Consider the following 15830-nt stretch of genomic DNA (forward strand, 5'->3'; position numbering starts at 1 on the left):
GTTTGTAGTGTATTTTTATATATAATATGAATACAAATAATTATTAATTAATTCAGTAGAGAAAAAGGCCCACTGGCAATGTATGAGTTGGTTACTCCGGATAGACGCTAGCGATAAACACGCTTAATGCGGAAATTAACCGTTATATCTTTGCACTTATTTACACTCGCCCCGGTCGAGATAACTTATCCAAGCGATATTTTCGCATAATGTAATCTAGCTCTTAATACAACTGCATATATATGTATATATATGTACGCTCTTTGTCATTTCAAGGTTATTGTTGTACTATTCATATATAGTTTAATTTCTCACACTGTTAATTTATAATGATATGTAATTTAAAGGGCAGATAGGAGGATCGTTAATTTGAAGATTAAAATTTTATATTTATTTTAAAATCTTGCGCAGATTAACTTGATGAATGATACATCATAGGGAGGTGGACAGTAAATTACGAGTTAAAATTTAATTTTAATCATAAAGTCGACATCCTTCCCTTTATTGGGAATTCTTCAGCAACTAAATTCACCAGTAAAGGAACGAAACGTCAAAATGTTTTCTAGTCTTAGGGGAAATTTTGTTTTCAATTTATAATGCAAAATATTTCTTGCGCGACGAAATCCTTTTTTCTGTGTACTATCAAAGTACTAATTTTGTATGATAATTAATAATTTTGGTCATTTCTTCGTAATTTTTTGTGGTTTGTGACATAGAAGGTAAAAACTTTGTTTTCGCATTGTGCACAAAATAAACTTTTTTTTCTTTAATACTACTATTTTTTAAGAGCCTATCTTGCCTCATGTTTTTAATTTTTTTCATGACTGACCATAATATCAAATGCAGTAGTTATTTGATGGTCAAAACATTGGTGAAAAAAAAATTACAATAATCAGCTATATTTTACGTGCCCATTTTACCCTACTTTTACATTATTTTCATTGTAAAAGCGTTTAATCATCAATAAATAAAAAAAAATTCTTTTATTAAGATGAAACATAAAATAAAATACGATTTATTGAAATAATTTTTTTATTGATTATCGATTGCTAATTACGAATCGTTAATTTTTTCCAATAAAATTAGTTAATTATTATTATCATTTCTCTTAAAATTTTCTTCTCTTTTCCTTTGAATATTTATAATAATTAAAAAATGTTTTTTTTGGGCTTTTAAAATTTTCCAATGTCTAGTATTGTCAAGTGTTCGATAATTTAAAAAATTACATTTTGTAAAAAAAAAAAAAATTAGCTGTCTGATAAAAACCGGCACAATCTACTAAAAACCTACTGGCTTTCTCTACTAATTTTCCAAGTAATCCCAAAAGACCGGGAGTCAATAAACCCCATCCTCAAATCTGAAGATCTCGATCTCATCCGCAAGATGTCTCCTATTGCCAGCACAGATATCCATCCAAGTTCAACAATATACTATTATCTCACTCTATCGTTAAACGGTCTCTCTCAATTCTCAGCGGCCAATGCCGTCGCGGCTTTATGGTCTCGCACCCGGTTGATTGGTCGGCGGATCGTGACTCCTATCGAGCGACTCAGCAAACCGCGCCTAGCTTCTCAGCTTCAACTCTAAGTATCCAGGCAAGTTCTGCCGGGTCGAGAGGTTACAACTTGCACCTTTCCACTCTACTCTTCATATTTTTTTTCCTCTCTTTCCCTCATTCTTTTTAACTCACATACGTTTTTTTTTTAGTCTCTTTTGTCCCGGTTTCAAGGAGAGTGTCTTGAGCGAATACGGTTCACATAAAACACGAGTGAGTACTGACGATCGATGACGCGGACTACTCTCGTCTCCGCAAAAATATTTTTACATATCTATATATATATCTTTATATTTATACTCATATACATATACATATGCATATATAACACTACAAAAAAGTCTAAGCATTGAAACCAAGGAACAAAAAAACTAGAGAGATGAATCCCATCGAGGTGACTAACTTTCCAAAGCTCACTCATAAAAATCCCACAGAGTCAAGTGTTTTTAAGAGTCCTTGAATTTTTTTATAGTGCACCGACTCTATTGTGCTCATAAATTTATTTTTAAAAATAAACTCAAACTATCAGCTACTCAATTTTATTTTTTTCACTCTAACCCATGATATTTTCTCAATAATAAAATATTATAAATAATCTAAAGGTGGAAAAAAAAAATTAAGTTTATTTACTTGCTTGTTTTTAACTCGACTTTATTCTTGTTGTAAGATTTTTTTTTTTATTATTTGTTAATGTTAAAGCGCGAAGGAGAGGGAAAAATAATCGCGCAAGCGTCGCGACGCTCTTGTCCCCTCATACGTAATCGCAACCCTCTCGTTGGCCTGAGAAATCCCTCCCCGTTCGACGCGAACCGACGCTCTGTCAGCTATACTCTAGCTAGCTTGATGCCAGGCTTCAACTCCTCTTCTTCTCTTCTCTCTTTCATCCTGTCATTTACCGCCGGCGGCGACTTCCCGCTAGCTATTATCAAAATTTTTTTTCTGGCTTCAATAACCATATCTAAACAATTATTCGTCATTAATTAACTACAATAAATTAATACTCCGTTATCACTTTCATACATCTTTTAGATTTCTATTAGTGATCAATAGTTTTTTAAAAAATTATAAAAATATTTTTGGTGAAGTTTTTAATTTTAAAATTTGTGAAATTTATTTTTCAAAAGTCGTGATGGTGATCCAAGAATCCGAGACTGAGAACGTAATTTTATTTTTAAATTAATTTTATGTGAAATTTGTGGATTTAAAAATATTTATGAAGAAAAATAAAAAAAAAATCATTATTGAGGTAAAAATATTTAATTTATTGGATTTATATATTTTATTACAATTCATAATAATTATCATTTATAAAATTTAAATTAGATTAGCAATATATCATCCATATAAAAGAGAACAATGATGTAGATTTAAAGAGCCGCCGCTTTTAGTCGTTAAATCTTATCTCTCGATCGTGGAAGAACGAGGAATAAATGATGAAATTATACGCTTATATAATATTATTACATACATATATATTTATATATATATATATATTTGTGTGAGTGTGTGATATGTGTGCAATCGTCGACAGTCATCTTTCATGTTGAGGTTTACATTATAATCAAACCGACGACCGTCGACTCAGTATCAGTCTGTATTACTGAATATAATCGAAATTATTCAATAAAACATTTTTTTTTTTTAATTCACAAATTTATAAATCGTCGGTTATTTATCAAAAATTTATGACCGAGATTAAAATTTTGATCCATAATTTATATGATTTATTGTCTTTGATTCAATTAATATTTTGAAGTTTTTTTGGAGAGATAAGGGGGGTGAGGGTGGGGGTGGAGGTTAAGAATCTGATGAATTTTAATGATGGGTGATTTTATTTTATATTTTTGATACTCCAAGTTTAGAATTTTTGTTGGGAATTATATTCTAAGCCGGCGGAATTCGACGGCTACTAATAGCTACTAGTTTTAAATGGTCAGGTTTGAGGGCTTGGGTACCTATGTTAATAGATATACAGATATTTAGGTATGGATATAAATAAAATAGTAGCAGTTGAGGAAGCTAAGAAAGTTGGTCATTAAAATTTTTTTAAATGAAAATATTTTGGACAACTTTATTCATTCGAAAACTTTTTTTTACCCACGATTTAAAGGAAAAATTTAAAAATTACCACGAGGAATAAATACATTTTTTTACGGTTTGTAGAAAAGTTAATTAGTTGTGAATAGGGATGAATTTATAAATTATTTATTTAGCTGAAGAATTTCAAGTGAATTTTTATTGAAGTAAAAAAAATTTTTGGTCAAATTTAGTCTACAGAAGGGCTCTAATTTTTTTTTACCCATTTTCTAGTGGGTCTAGGGGCTTAATTATTTTTTAAAACCTTCTTGGATAGAAAATGTATTTTAAAAATTTTAATTGCGCGGTTCAAATTTTGTGGAAAATTTATGAGTTTTTAAATGGAAAAAATATAAATTAGAAAAAACCACAATAATTTTTTGAAGTCATCAAGATGAAGTCATTGCAATTTATTTACCAAAAATTATATTGGAGTAAAATAATTTTTTTTAGTAATTTCATTTTTTTTTTTTTGTATGAAAAATTCTAAATAAATGTCATTGAAATGTGAATATATATTCGTGTTATAAAATACAAAATTTCAAAATAAATTACTAGTCTTTCACAAAAATAATAAAAAAAGTCAACTTAATCTCTCATCTTCTGTCCAACGAGAAATATAAAGCTGAAGTAAAAATTACATAAGAAATTAAGAAATGAATAAATAATTCATGATACATAACTGCTTCATATGTAATAAAAATGACTAAGGAAATAAAATGAAAAAAAAAAAAAAAAAAATCGACAAAGTGTGAATAAAAAAAAGAAAATCCAAATGCCCGCGTAACAAATGACCCTTAATGAGGTATTAATTGATCTAAATAGAAAAAGACCCGAAAGTGTAGTGTTATGTGTTGAAAAAGAACAAGGAAGTAAAGAGTATCAGAGAGCAAAGAGAAAAGATTTAAGAGTAGTAAAGGACGTTGAGTTATCGCAGAGACGTTTGCCTTGGCTTAGCTTCTACCAATTAGCTACCTCGTCGATTCGAAACTGAGCTACTACTCCGGAATCCATTCATTAACGGGACGCCGGTCACGAATTGTTTTCATTCATGGATTCCCGTGCGTACCCGGCACAGCACCAGTCAAGAGAGTAGTATAGGCTTGAGCACGCGCCTCTGAGCGTGTCCTGAATGAACCAGAGACCAACCAACAAGACACCAATCTCTTTCTCTTACGTATTACCTCGGAAGTCTTCTCTTCCTTTATTCTATCTCTCTCCCTCCCTTCCTCCCTTACTCACTCCCACCCTTCTCATCCTTTTCTCTCTTATTCACTTACTCGCATCCATATATATGCTATTCTATACATATACATACATACATGTATATATAGATATATATTTGTTGCCATTAACGTGGACGTTAACGCGAATGACTTTGTTTCTACCAGGCGCGACGATACGGTCGATGATTTCAATCTCCTGTAAGGATATCTTATCCCCATTTTGTTCCGCACTACTCGAATCGTATCACTGTATATATTTATACTACTACTATATACATTTAATGTATATTCTCATCTCTTATTCTTGTATATACAACTTACAACTGTTTGTGCATGAGGAAGTTACTCTTACTCCTCTATACACATTCTGTCTCTCCCTCTCTTTCTCACTCTTTTTCTTTTAAGAGAAATCCTTTCAAGCGTTTCGATATCATCCGATGCGATTAAATTACACATTGAACGTTAATTGGTATCTTATTATCATGTTTATCCTTAATTTCTTAATTGCTTTGTATAAAATGATTTTAATCGTTGTGATGACGGTAATAATAAAAACGATAATAGCAATAATAAGTATCGACATCATTCATTTGTAAGTGAGATGAGAAGAGATAGTAATTATTATATTAGAGTATATTTGTTGAGATATTCCTTACAAGATAAATTTGATTAAGATCTGTGGGATGAATGATGGGCTGAGCGAAGAGCGATGATGAGCACTAATGATATTGTGCGTTGATATGTTTATTAGAATGTAGGATTTAAGTGAGTGAGGATCGTGATGCTGAAGGAAGTGGGCTGTGGAAGTAGTACACCCCCGGTTGGGGACTGCACGACCCCGAGCAGACGAGAAAATACTAATGAGGTGGATAGACTTCGCTCGGAGGTCGTGGGCGCTGGAGGCGGAGGTGCTGGACTTGCTTGCGGTGGCTGCGGGAGAGATATCGCTGAAAGATGGTATCTGCGGGCCGCCGATCGCGCTTGGCACTGCGGATGCTTGAGATGCTGTCATTGCAGGGTTCCTTTGGCTGCTGAATTGACTTGCTTCTCGAGGGATGGAAATATTTACTGCAAAGAAGATTATTACAGGTTAGTTTTTTATCTTCAAGATATTTTTTTATTATTACCCTAGTAGAAATGAAATCGAGTTTTTGTCTGGTAACTGGCTAGTTTTACTAGACTTAAACCAGAAACTGGCCAGTGGGATATCGAGTTTATGTCAAGTAACTGGCCAGTTTTATTAGAGATCCAAGAGAAACATGGCGGCTTTGAAAAAACTGTGACTTTAAAATTTTAGGTTTTGAGGTTATTAAAATTATCAGTTCCTCGGAAAAATAAAACGATTTTCTAAAAAATACGCAGACAAATTAAAAATTAATTCAAATAAATGTATATTTCTCCAAATTACTCCAAAAATTTATATGCGGTAGATAAATCTAACCTGAAGCATAGATATATATAGATCAATAAATAAATATTGACCCGCATTGACAGACATTAAAAATTAATTAATTTAAATAAATAAATTATAACTTATAATAAAAATAATGATTGACAAACAAAATTATTATAAAATTTATTTATTGAGCTTTTCATTGACTTAAATAATCAAAGTTTAATTTCTGAATGTTAAACTATAAAGCCGGCAACATCATTATATTTTAAAAATAAATGTAATCATTAAATCGTACTTTAAAAAATTAACTATAATAAAAATTTTATTATTAAAAATGTATAATATTTTTTTCTTTTTTCGACTTCCCCCTCCCCAGTTTTTAATAATTCGTCTAAATGAGAATCTGCAATATTTGTTTCTATTGCCCATAGTCGCAATTCACTTATTGTATTTATTTTTTTCATTGATTTCATATTTTAATGTGTATATTATTAATTATTTATTATAAAATTATTTACATATTAATGCACACATTAAAAAATAGAGGTTAAACAGAAAAAAAATAAACATACACATACACACTAGTACAAAAAATATATTAGTGTGACCAATGTGTACGCCTTAGTTGTAGGTGGCGGGATTTCTAGTTTTTAGCCGGGATCGCTGGCTAGTTACTGGTCTAAAATCGAGTAAAGTCTAGATTATTTCTACTAGGGTAGTAATTTTTATTTGTGATTACGAGAGGTAATTATTTTCAGAAATACTTGAAATTTTTATTTATTTCGTACGCAGTAAAGTCAGGAGTGAATTCTATGATTGCGGATTTTATTTAAGTCTGAAATCACTCCGTCACTCGAAGTTCTGGAGTTTTAATAAAAATCACTTCGTATGCGGGGTGAATAGGGAGTTTGTTCTTTTCAGCAGAGTGACTGAGGAGTGATCTAGAATTTATTAAAATTTGCTTTTACTCCGATTCAGAATTTTTATTTTAAAATAAACTCCCTTTCGGAGTGAATTTCACTTCAAGGATTAAAAAATAAAAAAATCATCTACTTCGCATTCACTCCGAATTCACTTCAGATTTAATTCGCGTTCACTCCACAAAATTCTGAGTGTGTTAGGGAATTCCTTTAAAAATTTGATAACTTAATTAATTGTAATTTTTATATTTATCACTGCAGCAGGGTGAATGCGAATTGGATGGCTGTTCATGTATTTAATTTCCTCGGAGTGAAACTCACTCCGAGGAGAAGTTTAATTTAATATTAAAATTGTGGTTCAGAGTGGAATGCACTCTCAATAGGAGCTTATTTTAATATTAAAACTCCGAATTGACGTGAATGCGGATTTAATTAAAATTCAGTTGACTCCGAAATCACTCTTCTGAAAAAACAAACTCTCTATTTACTCTGTATGCAAAGTGATTTTTTTTCAACTTCCAAAATTCAAGTGACGGAGTAAATTCGGATTTAAATAAAATCCGTAATCAGTCCGAATTCACTTCAAATTTATTCCAGTGTAATGTAGTTTGAAATTTGACAATAAAAATTTCAGTGTATAACTTATTCTTAGTTGTTTATATACCGGAACGATGCATAAACGTCGAAAACTGATACAAAATTTGTATCACTGTAGTTCTAATCTTAAACGATTTTTCCTGTCTATTATAAAATAATATTTTTTTGTATATATTCAGTACTTTTTGCAGACAATAATGTTCTTTTAAATAAAATCTTGAGATTTCTTACGAAATATTTCTTAAAAAAAATATAAAAATATACAGCAAATTATTGCGTCCTTTGGGGATCTGAGAATTAATGCAAAATCCTTGCTTCTGATTCCTGGGTTATTTTCTATACCCTAACACACATCCGCCATCTCGGTATTTATTGCGGTAGTGTTAAATTTGCATAGTATCGTCACTTACATACCATATATACATATACCTTCTTTGGACCACACAAAATGTCCACTAATGGCCATCTTCCCTTTCTAAGATTCGTCTACTATCTCCGGTAATCTCCTTCTCACTAAACACTATTCCCCAAAACAAAAAAAACCTGCTTCCATCCCCATCCGATCCCCATAAATTTAAATTTATCCAAACTTCTCCCAACAAATTTCAATAAAATGAATAAAAAAAAAAACAAAAATGACGTAATATTAAATGTAAATACCGAAACAACGCAAATAAATGATGTAAGGACGTTGAAGAAAATAAAAATAATTTGATTGACGTAACTTGCTCCGGAGTTGACGTGGAAATCTCAGGAGTCAGAGAAGCAGAAGCACAAGCTGTTGCAGTATAAAACAGCCAGTCTCGTTATCCGTTGATTTATTATTACATACATCGTATACAATTGTACATTCTTTTATAATACTAAAACAAATACTTAATCTCAGATGCACAGGAAAAGTCTTATCTTTCTACCGGTTACTATTTTTCTTTAAAAGTGAAAGCCACTTAATTCCAACAAAACAGATTCACTAAAAAAAAATTATATAAAAATTTATAAGAATGATCCATTTGATTTTCGATTGTTCCATTGTCTTGCATCAACGTCAACGCAATAATTTACTGGAAAATTTTATCTTTATTTCAAATTAATCAAACTTTCCCCGCCGCCTTATCTATGACCCATGTGCGTCTAGTACAATTGCGTCGTGATGAATAAAAAAATGTTTTTTTTTTTAAATTTTTCTATAAAATATTGATGAAAATAATTGTAAAAATACATGCGTGGAAAAATGAGACTACGTAGTTTCTGGCTCGTTAAAGTATAAAACAACATCACTCCATGCAATATGCAACAATGCGATACAAGAGATTCTACTGACTACTCTACAGTATTCAGTATATACTGCAACATATATACATACGTATATATATATATATATATATATATATATATATATATATATACTCAGTACTGAGTTGGTCCGTATGTACTTTGTTTCAATGAATAGAAAGAAAGAAGTATAAAATAATGTAACAGAGCAATGGAGCCAGAAAATAAAAAAAAATGATAAAGTAAAATAAAATGAGAAGATGAATAAAAAAAATGATACCTTTGTTTGTATAGTCGTATATATATATATCAGAAAATGGTGATGGTGAATCGAATGGAGTTGGGCAAAGTTATACGATGGTTTGTTTTCGATACCAAGAATTATTAAGGCTGGCAAAAGTTGTGGTACAGTTGCTGGCTTAGTAAATTTTATTATTTTTTCAGTTGTTATTGTCGTATTTAAAATATTGCGAAGGAATAAGCATTGAGAGCTGCATTGTCTACCATTTCTGGGGTACTTTGGTTGTTGATTGTGGTAAAGTAGTAGTAGTAGTTAAGGTGGTGGTGATGGTGGTCTATTAAAATGCGGGAGGGCTTGTTTATGGCAACGGCGATGGGAGGTGAAGAGAAGGTAAAATGTCAGATCTTATTTGTGAGGTTGTTATAATAGTGTTATATGTTACGATAGTTGACACAAGATTGTGTGATTGTGGTATAGGTATTAAAATATGAAAAGAAAGAGAATATTTTCTGCGGAGTAAAAACGAGGATGAATAAAAAAAACGTGGGATAGTTTGTTGGATTGTTTGTTATTGAGAGCGCATGTAGAGGAAGAATATTGTTTCAAGTTTTGATGACAACTCGAGACCTTTTGCTACGATGATGACCATTGTTTTGATGAATGTTGTTATGTGTTATGTATTGTTGGCTGTTGTAGATTGTTCGCGGTCTCAAGATGTTCACGATGTCGAGCTGGAATTTCCGCAACTGAACTCGTGATGAGAGCCAGAGAATTGGTATACCATGTGGCTTGCTTCGTCTGCGCATCTTGCGGGGTGCCGCTTAATAAAGGAGATCACTTTGGACAACGTGATGGTCTTGTTTATTGCAGGTTATGTTTTTTAGTTCTTAATTATGGTTTCATAGTCTTGTTGCCATTAATTTATAAACGACTTGTAAATAATTACATCTTATAAGTTAGAAAGTAATTATTTTTATCAAATGTTAAATGTCTTTTGCTTCACACGCAATAAATATCTTGTAAAAAATCTAATTTTGTTGATCAAAAATATAATTTTTTCCAATAAGTTTAATTTCTTTTAATTGTTTTTCTAAAAGTTTTCAACAAAATTTTAATTCAAGTATTTTACTCTCTAAAAGTGAACTAGCAAACCCACTAGCAAGTAGTGAATATTCACTAATTCGCTTGTAAAAGGTGTGAAAGATGTCAGTATGTGCTAATTAAGGCCTACCATAAAATTTTAATCAGTAAAAGTATAGTCAGTCAGTGTCTTAGAAACTGCGAAAAAGTGAATTTGGCTTCGAAAACTGACTAAAGAATTTAAAAATTTTTAGGCCACACTACGAAATAATTTGTTGTGCTGCTGACTATGGAAATACAGCCGGCAGCGTTGAAGACCTCGGCTCTCCAGATGTATCATCCCTCACTGGGTATTACAGCGCAAATGAGCAAAGTCCTGTAGCCTCAGTTCAAAAGGGACGTCCACGAAAACGAAAACTCTCTGAAGTATCCAGATCCGAAATGCCAGTATCCATGCGACTGGCTGCAGGTAATATTTGTACCTTTTCATATGACATATATAATAATAATAATAATAATAATAATAATAATAATAATAATAATAATAATAATAATAATAATAATAATAATAATAATAATAATAAATATTATATTACAATTACAAGCACACATTACACACTCGAATCCGTACACACAAAGAAACGAATAGAAACCTTAAGAGAATAATAACAATTGATAAAAAGTTTACAAAGCGTTTCAGGTCATACTCTAGAAAACTCATTGAGAATATATGCCTACATAATATACTCACTGACCTCTACTATATGCTAGTACTACTGCTAAAACAATGTATTTGCATTTCATTAATAAAACACAACTGCATTGCTAGACAAATAAAACGGTCGAAAAGTTTGTTGAGTGTAATGTAAATTCTCAAATACTCATTCGTACTCAAGTATCAACAGTCGGCCAATTACACTTTCACCCTACAATCTTTTTTTTTCGCTTCCTCTACTCTCTTAACCATCAGCTAAACTAACCGAACCCTTTATAATTAATTACTAGAGATGTGCGAATAATTCGAATTTTCAAATAATTCGCAAAATTTCAAATATTCATAAATTTTCAAATATTTAAAAATTCGCCGAATTTAAAATATTTAATTTCTAGCTTACATGTAAATAATAAATAAATTTCTAACATTTTTTAAAATAAACTGGAAAAAAGATTTATGAGAATCAAAGATCTCGTAATATATTTGGCTATGGCCAATTAAATATTTAACTGTGAGATAGATATAATATATTTGAGCCATTCAATTGCTTGAAATAAGTGATTTATTTGTGGTAAAGAAATTATCCAATTCATCCCTTTTCTGGATAAACCTCGTAATTATTTTTGTTTTCATAAAAAACTTAGGGGAGACCGGGGCAAGATGGCCCCCTGGGGCAACAAGACCCACCTCAAAAATTAACCCAAATTTTTTCTTTCTTGTTTTCTTTTGATTATCACAAATTCAAATTATTTACTCATTTTTAGCCTTATACGTGAAACTAGGGGCAAAATGAACCACTCAAAAATTATGAAAAAAATGTATTTCATATTATTATAACCTAGTCATGATTATTTTAATAGAAATATCATTTTTTGGTTAATTCTATGGATTTGGAGTAAAATAGAGCATTTGAAAAAGTTAAAAATACCAATAATCAATTTTTTATTCAATAGAAAAATAATTATTAATCAATTAAGTTATTTTTTATTATATAACTTTTAATTTTTTCATATAATTTGTTATAGAATCCAACAAAACAATTATAATTATTATATGTAACATTATGAATAATATTTTTATAAAATTTGGTACAGTATTTGCTAATATGTTTGGAAAAAAATTAAAACACTCAATTTTTTTCTACAGAAGTGAATAAATTACTCGTATTATATCAAAAAAGGTTATTTCGAGTAATATAAAAGTAAATACAGTTGTTAAAGAGAAAAATATAAACATTTGTGATGCGGGAAATTTTTTTACAATTAAAAAAAAAAAAATCTTTTAATTTTTTTTGGAGGTGGCCGTCTTGTCCAAAAAAAAATTTTTTTTTCAGGAGCTTCACCAAAATTTTAGTGAATTGAGTTAAAGTTAGACGAGAGTAAATCGACTTGATGGTTAAAAGCCACAAAGAATGATAATCGGCTTAGGTGGGCCGTCTTGCCCCGGTCTCCCCTATACTATTAATCAACTGTCATATTTAGTTGCACTAAATATATTTATTTGTCAAGAAATATAAAAAAAAAAAAAACGCTGCAAATCAATTGATTTATTTGGGACAAATATTTTTTTTTTTTTTCAGTGTGACTTATCAACAGATCAAATTTTTTGAATTATTCGATTCGAGTTTGATACAAATAATTCATTAGTTCAAATGATTCACATAATTCTCGATTCCAACTGCTGCTACCTTTGATTATCTAGATTTTTTGCAGTTCTATATTAGCAATCACAATTACCGATAATAATCTTCCACAAAAATAATAATTTGATCATTCAGCAGAGATCCCGCGAAGCCATAAAATAGTAGTAAGACATTAAAAAACAACGGATGATTTCCAAGAAAAATAAATTAAACAAAAAAGCAGTTAACAAAACGTAAGATGTTAAACTGAACCAGTAACAACTAGCAATCCAGCGACTATACACAAAACCGGGCTTTAGAAATAGCTGATGGAAACCCCGATCACGTCATTCCCAGTTATTTTATAATCGGTCCGACAATTAAAGAAAGACCACTGGCACTACCACTACAGCTAAAACTATCACTGTATAGTACTAAAGACTGTAGGAGTCATCCTCATCTTCTCATATCAAGTCTGAGAGCAGCACCAGGAATTTATTACCACGAGCTATAAAATTGTTCTTCGCCTAGTCTTATTGCACATTCGTATCTTTCTTCACCTACAACTCATATATATAATACGACCCATACCTCTTGAGAATCCTCTTCAATCTTCGCATCCTCCTTAGTCTAACATCCATTTAAAACTATAACATTTTATCATCATTGGTCATTGTATTTATATAGCACTTGTTTTTGTTTTTTTTTAACCAGCAGAAACAGAAAACGATAAAGCATTTGTTTGTTGACTGCAACTTGTAAGTATTTATTTAATATCATGATGTGTTATTTTGAACGACTGAAAAAAGTAATAGCCAAGGGGTTGAGGATCGAATTATGAGATCCGCGATTGTTATATATTGAATAAGCTTAAGGGAATAAAAGAATAAGAGGATAAATAAAGGGATAAAAAAAAAATAATAATAATAATAATAATAATAACCACAATAACAACAATAATAATAATAAGAGAAACGTATGTTTAAGGCCCGCGGGGACAGTGACAGATGGGTATCGACGGTAAGATGCATCGATTGGCCGCTCCCTCCCGGAAAAGAATGCCGACGCGGACCAATACCCAGCCACTAACAGCAGAATGGCCGGCGAACATTGATACCTACATTCCCTTACTTGCTTGCTTGCTTGCTTACTTCTTCTTCTTCTTCTTCTTCTTCTTCTTCAGCATTTTTTTGACCATTATCTACTTCTTATTCTGGTCCCTTATCCTTACCGACCAACCAACTAACCAGCAACAAAGTAACTAACCAACGAACCAACCAGCTATACCCAATTTTATTTTACGTGACAAATTGTGACCTCATTCTTAAGGTATCCTTTCCCCATCATCAACGTGTCTCAAGTTAACGTTTTATGTGATATGCGTGTGCCCCATCCTCGGGCAGCGCAATCGATCCCCCAGATCCCCGATCGAATTGATGTCGTCGCGATCGCTAAAATAGCTGAAGCTTAATTAGCCACTTGCGCACCTTTTTATCTTTAAGCGTTTTTTAATCAAACAGACATTCTGACGGAATAACTTGGTATGCGACACACAAGACGTTCGTCCAAGGGTTTTTTGTTAACTTTATTCTCAATTCTCAAACCGGAAGTCATACACCTTTTGACGAAAGACCAAAGAACCGTTGGGTTGTAACCCGAGGCCCAATTATTTGAAACTTTGGATTAAAATTTGCGAAAACACACTTTCTAGGTAATGTTATTTTTTTCTCAGACTCTGAATTCTGGTTCTACGGATGAGAAACTAATTTGAGATTGGCGATTGACAAAAGATTTATAATCAATAAGATTTAAAAGTTACTGAAATAGGTAATGGCGTCTGAAAACCAGTCTACAGTTCAACAAAACATTATTCCGTTATACTGTTTGAACGAATCGATCCGGTTGCTTCGTCAATGCACTGGACATTTTGTTGTCTGTTGTACGTATTTAATATTATTTTTTTATTTTTTTTTTCGTACAACCAAGCAACCAGCTGCCGCAATGTACTTATTCTTTTTTGCCCATCATATTGTCTCTTGGTCTTTTTAGTTACTTCTTGCTAACAAATAAAACAAAGTTGGATCGATCGTGTTTTGTATTATGGTTCATCCAGAGCACGTGCTTAGTCGTTTCCTGCGTACAAATGCGATATGCACTCGAAGAGATCCAGAGATCCATCCACAACATCGATAAAAGGCTTGATGATTTTTGCCGGCAGGCCGTCCGGTCCTTCTGCGTTCATTTTTTTTTATCCATCAAATTGTGTAATTGTAATTGTAATTGTAATTGTAATCGATAAAATGATTTTTATCGTCAGGTTAATAAATAAATAAGAGAACCGGTGGTTTATAAGGATCAATTATTATTGAATATAAAATAAATTGTTTTTCAGAGCTTATGCATCCCAATGAATTGTCATCGTCAATGGAATCGCTGGCCGCGTATGATACATCAGTCGGTTCTCCGGGACCAATTCATCAGAGTCAACGTACTAAACGTATGAGAACGAGCTTTAAGCACCATCAATTACGTACAATGAAGAGTTACTTTGCTATAAATCAGAACCCGGACGCAAAAGATCTTAAGCAATTGGCCCAAAAGACGGGATTATCTAAACGCGTTCTTCAGGTACGATTAACTATCATCAATTAATATCTACGACAATTGTTTAAGATTTATGGAGAAATCATTGCCTAGGTTTGGTTCCAAAACGCTAGGGCCAAGTGGCGTCGAAATATGATGAGACAAGAGGGTAACGGTGGGATCAATAGTGTCGGAGGTAATGGAACTGGAAGTGGATGCCCTGGCACACCGGTTCCTTCATCGACTGGGAACTCACCGATTATTGGACCAAGTGCTGCTGCGTTCCTAGGCGCTGACAGCAATAGCCAGCCATCAACTTCTATGGAAGACATCCATGCACTACATCATCTTCATTCGGGTGTTTCATCACAGGTTTCCTTTTCGGATCTCTATTGACATATGATCAGAGTTGATAATTATCAAGATTCATTTATCTGCTGAGCATTTTAAAGTTTTCATGTTTAGTTTTTTTATCAATGAAAAAAATATGAGAAACTGATGAACTTACGGTGCTAAAGTGCTTGCAGTAAAACGTTTCATCAATTATA

At 31.9% G+C, this 15830-nt stretch overlaps 1 protein-coding gene across 1 annotated transcript; it reads left to right on the top strand.

The window, feature by feature from the left end:
• Positions 1–5761: 5761 nt before the first annotated feature.
• Positions 5762–15830, top strand: LOC103574496 (LIM/homeobox protein Lhx9; the record flags this gene model as incomplete). The annotated part of the gene is made up of 5 exons (XM_008553957.3): positions 5762–5946; positions 9980–10153; positions 10618–10832; positions 15092–15327; positions 15397–15830. Coding segments are annotated over 5 exons (1092 nt in total), but the record flags the coding sequence as incomplete, so codon positions are not given.

This window comes from Microplitis demolitor, chromosome 5, assembly GCF_026212275.2.
Source record: "Microplitis demolitor isolate Queensland-Clemson2020A chromosome 5, iyMicDemo2.1a, whole genome shotgun sequence".
NCBI classification, from domain to species: Eukaryota; Metazoa; Arthropoda; class Insecta; order Hymenoptera; family Braconidae; genus Microplitis; species Microplitis demolitor.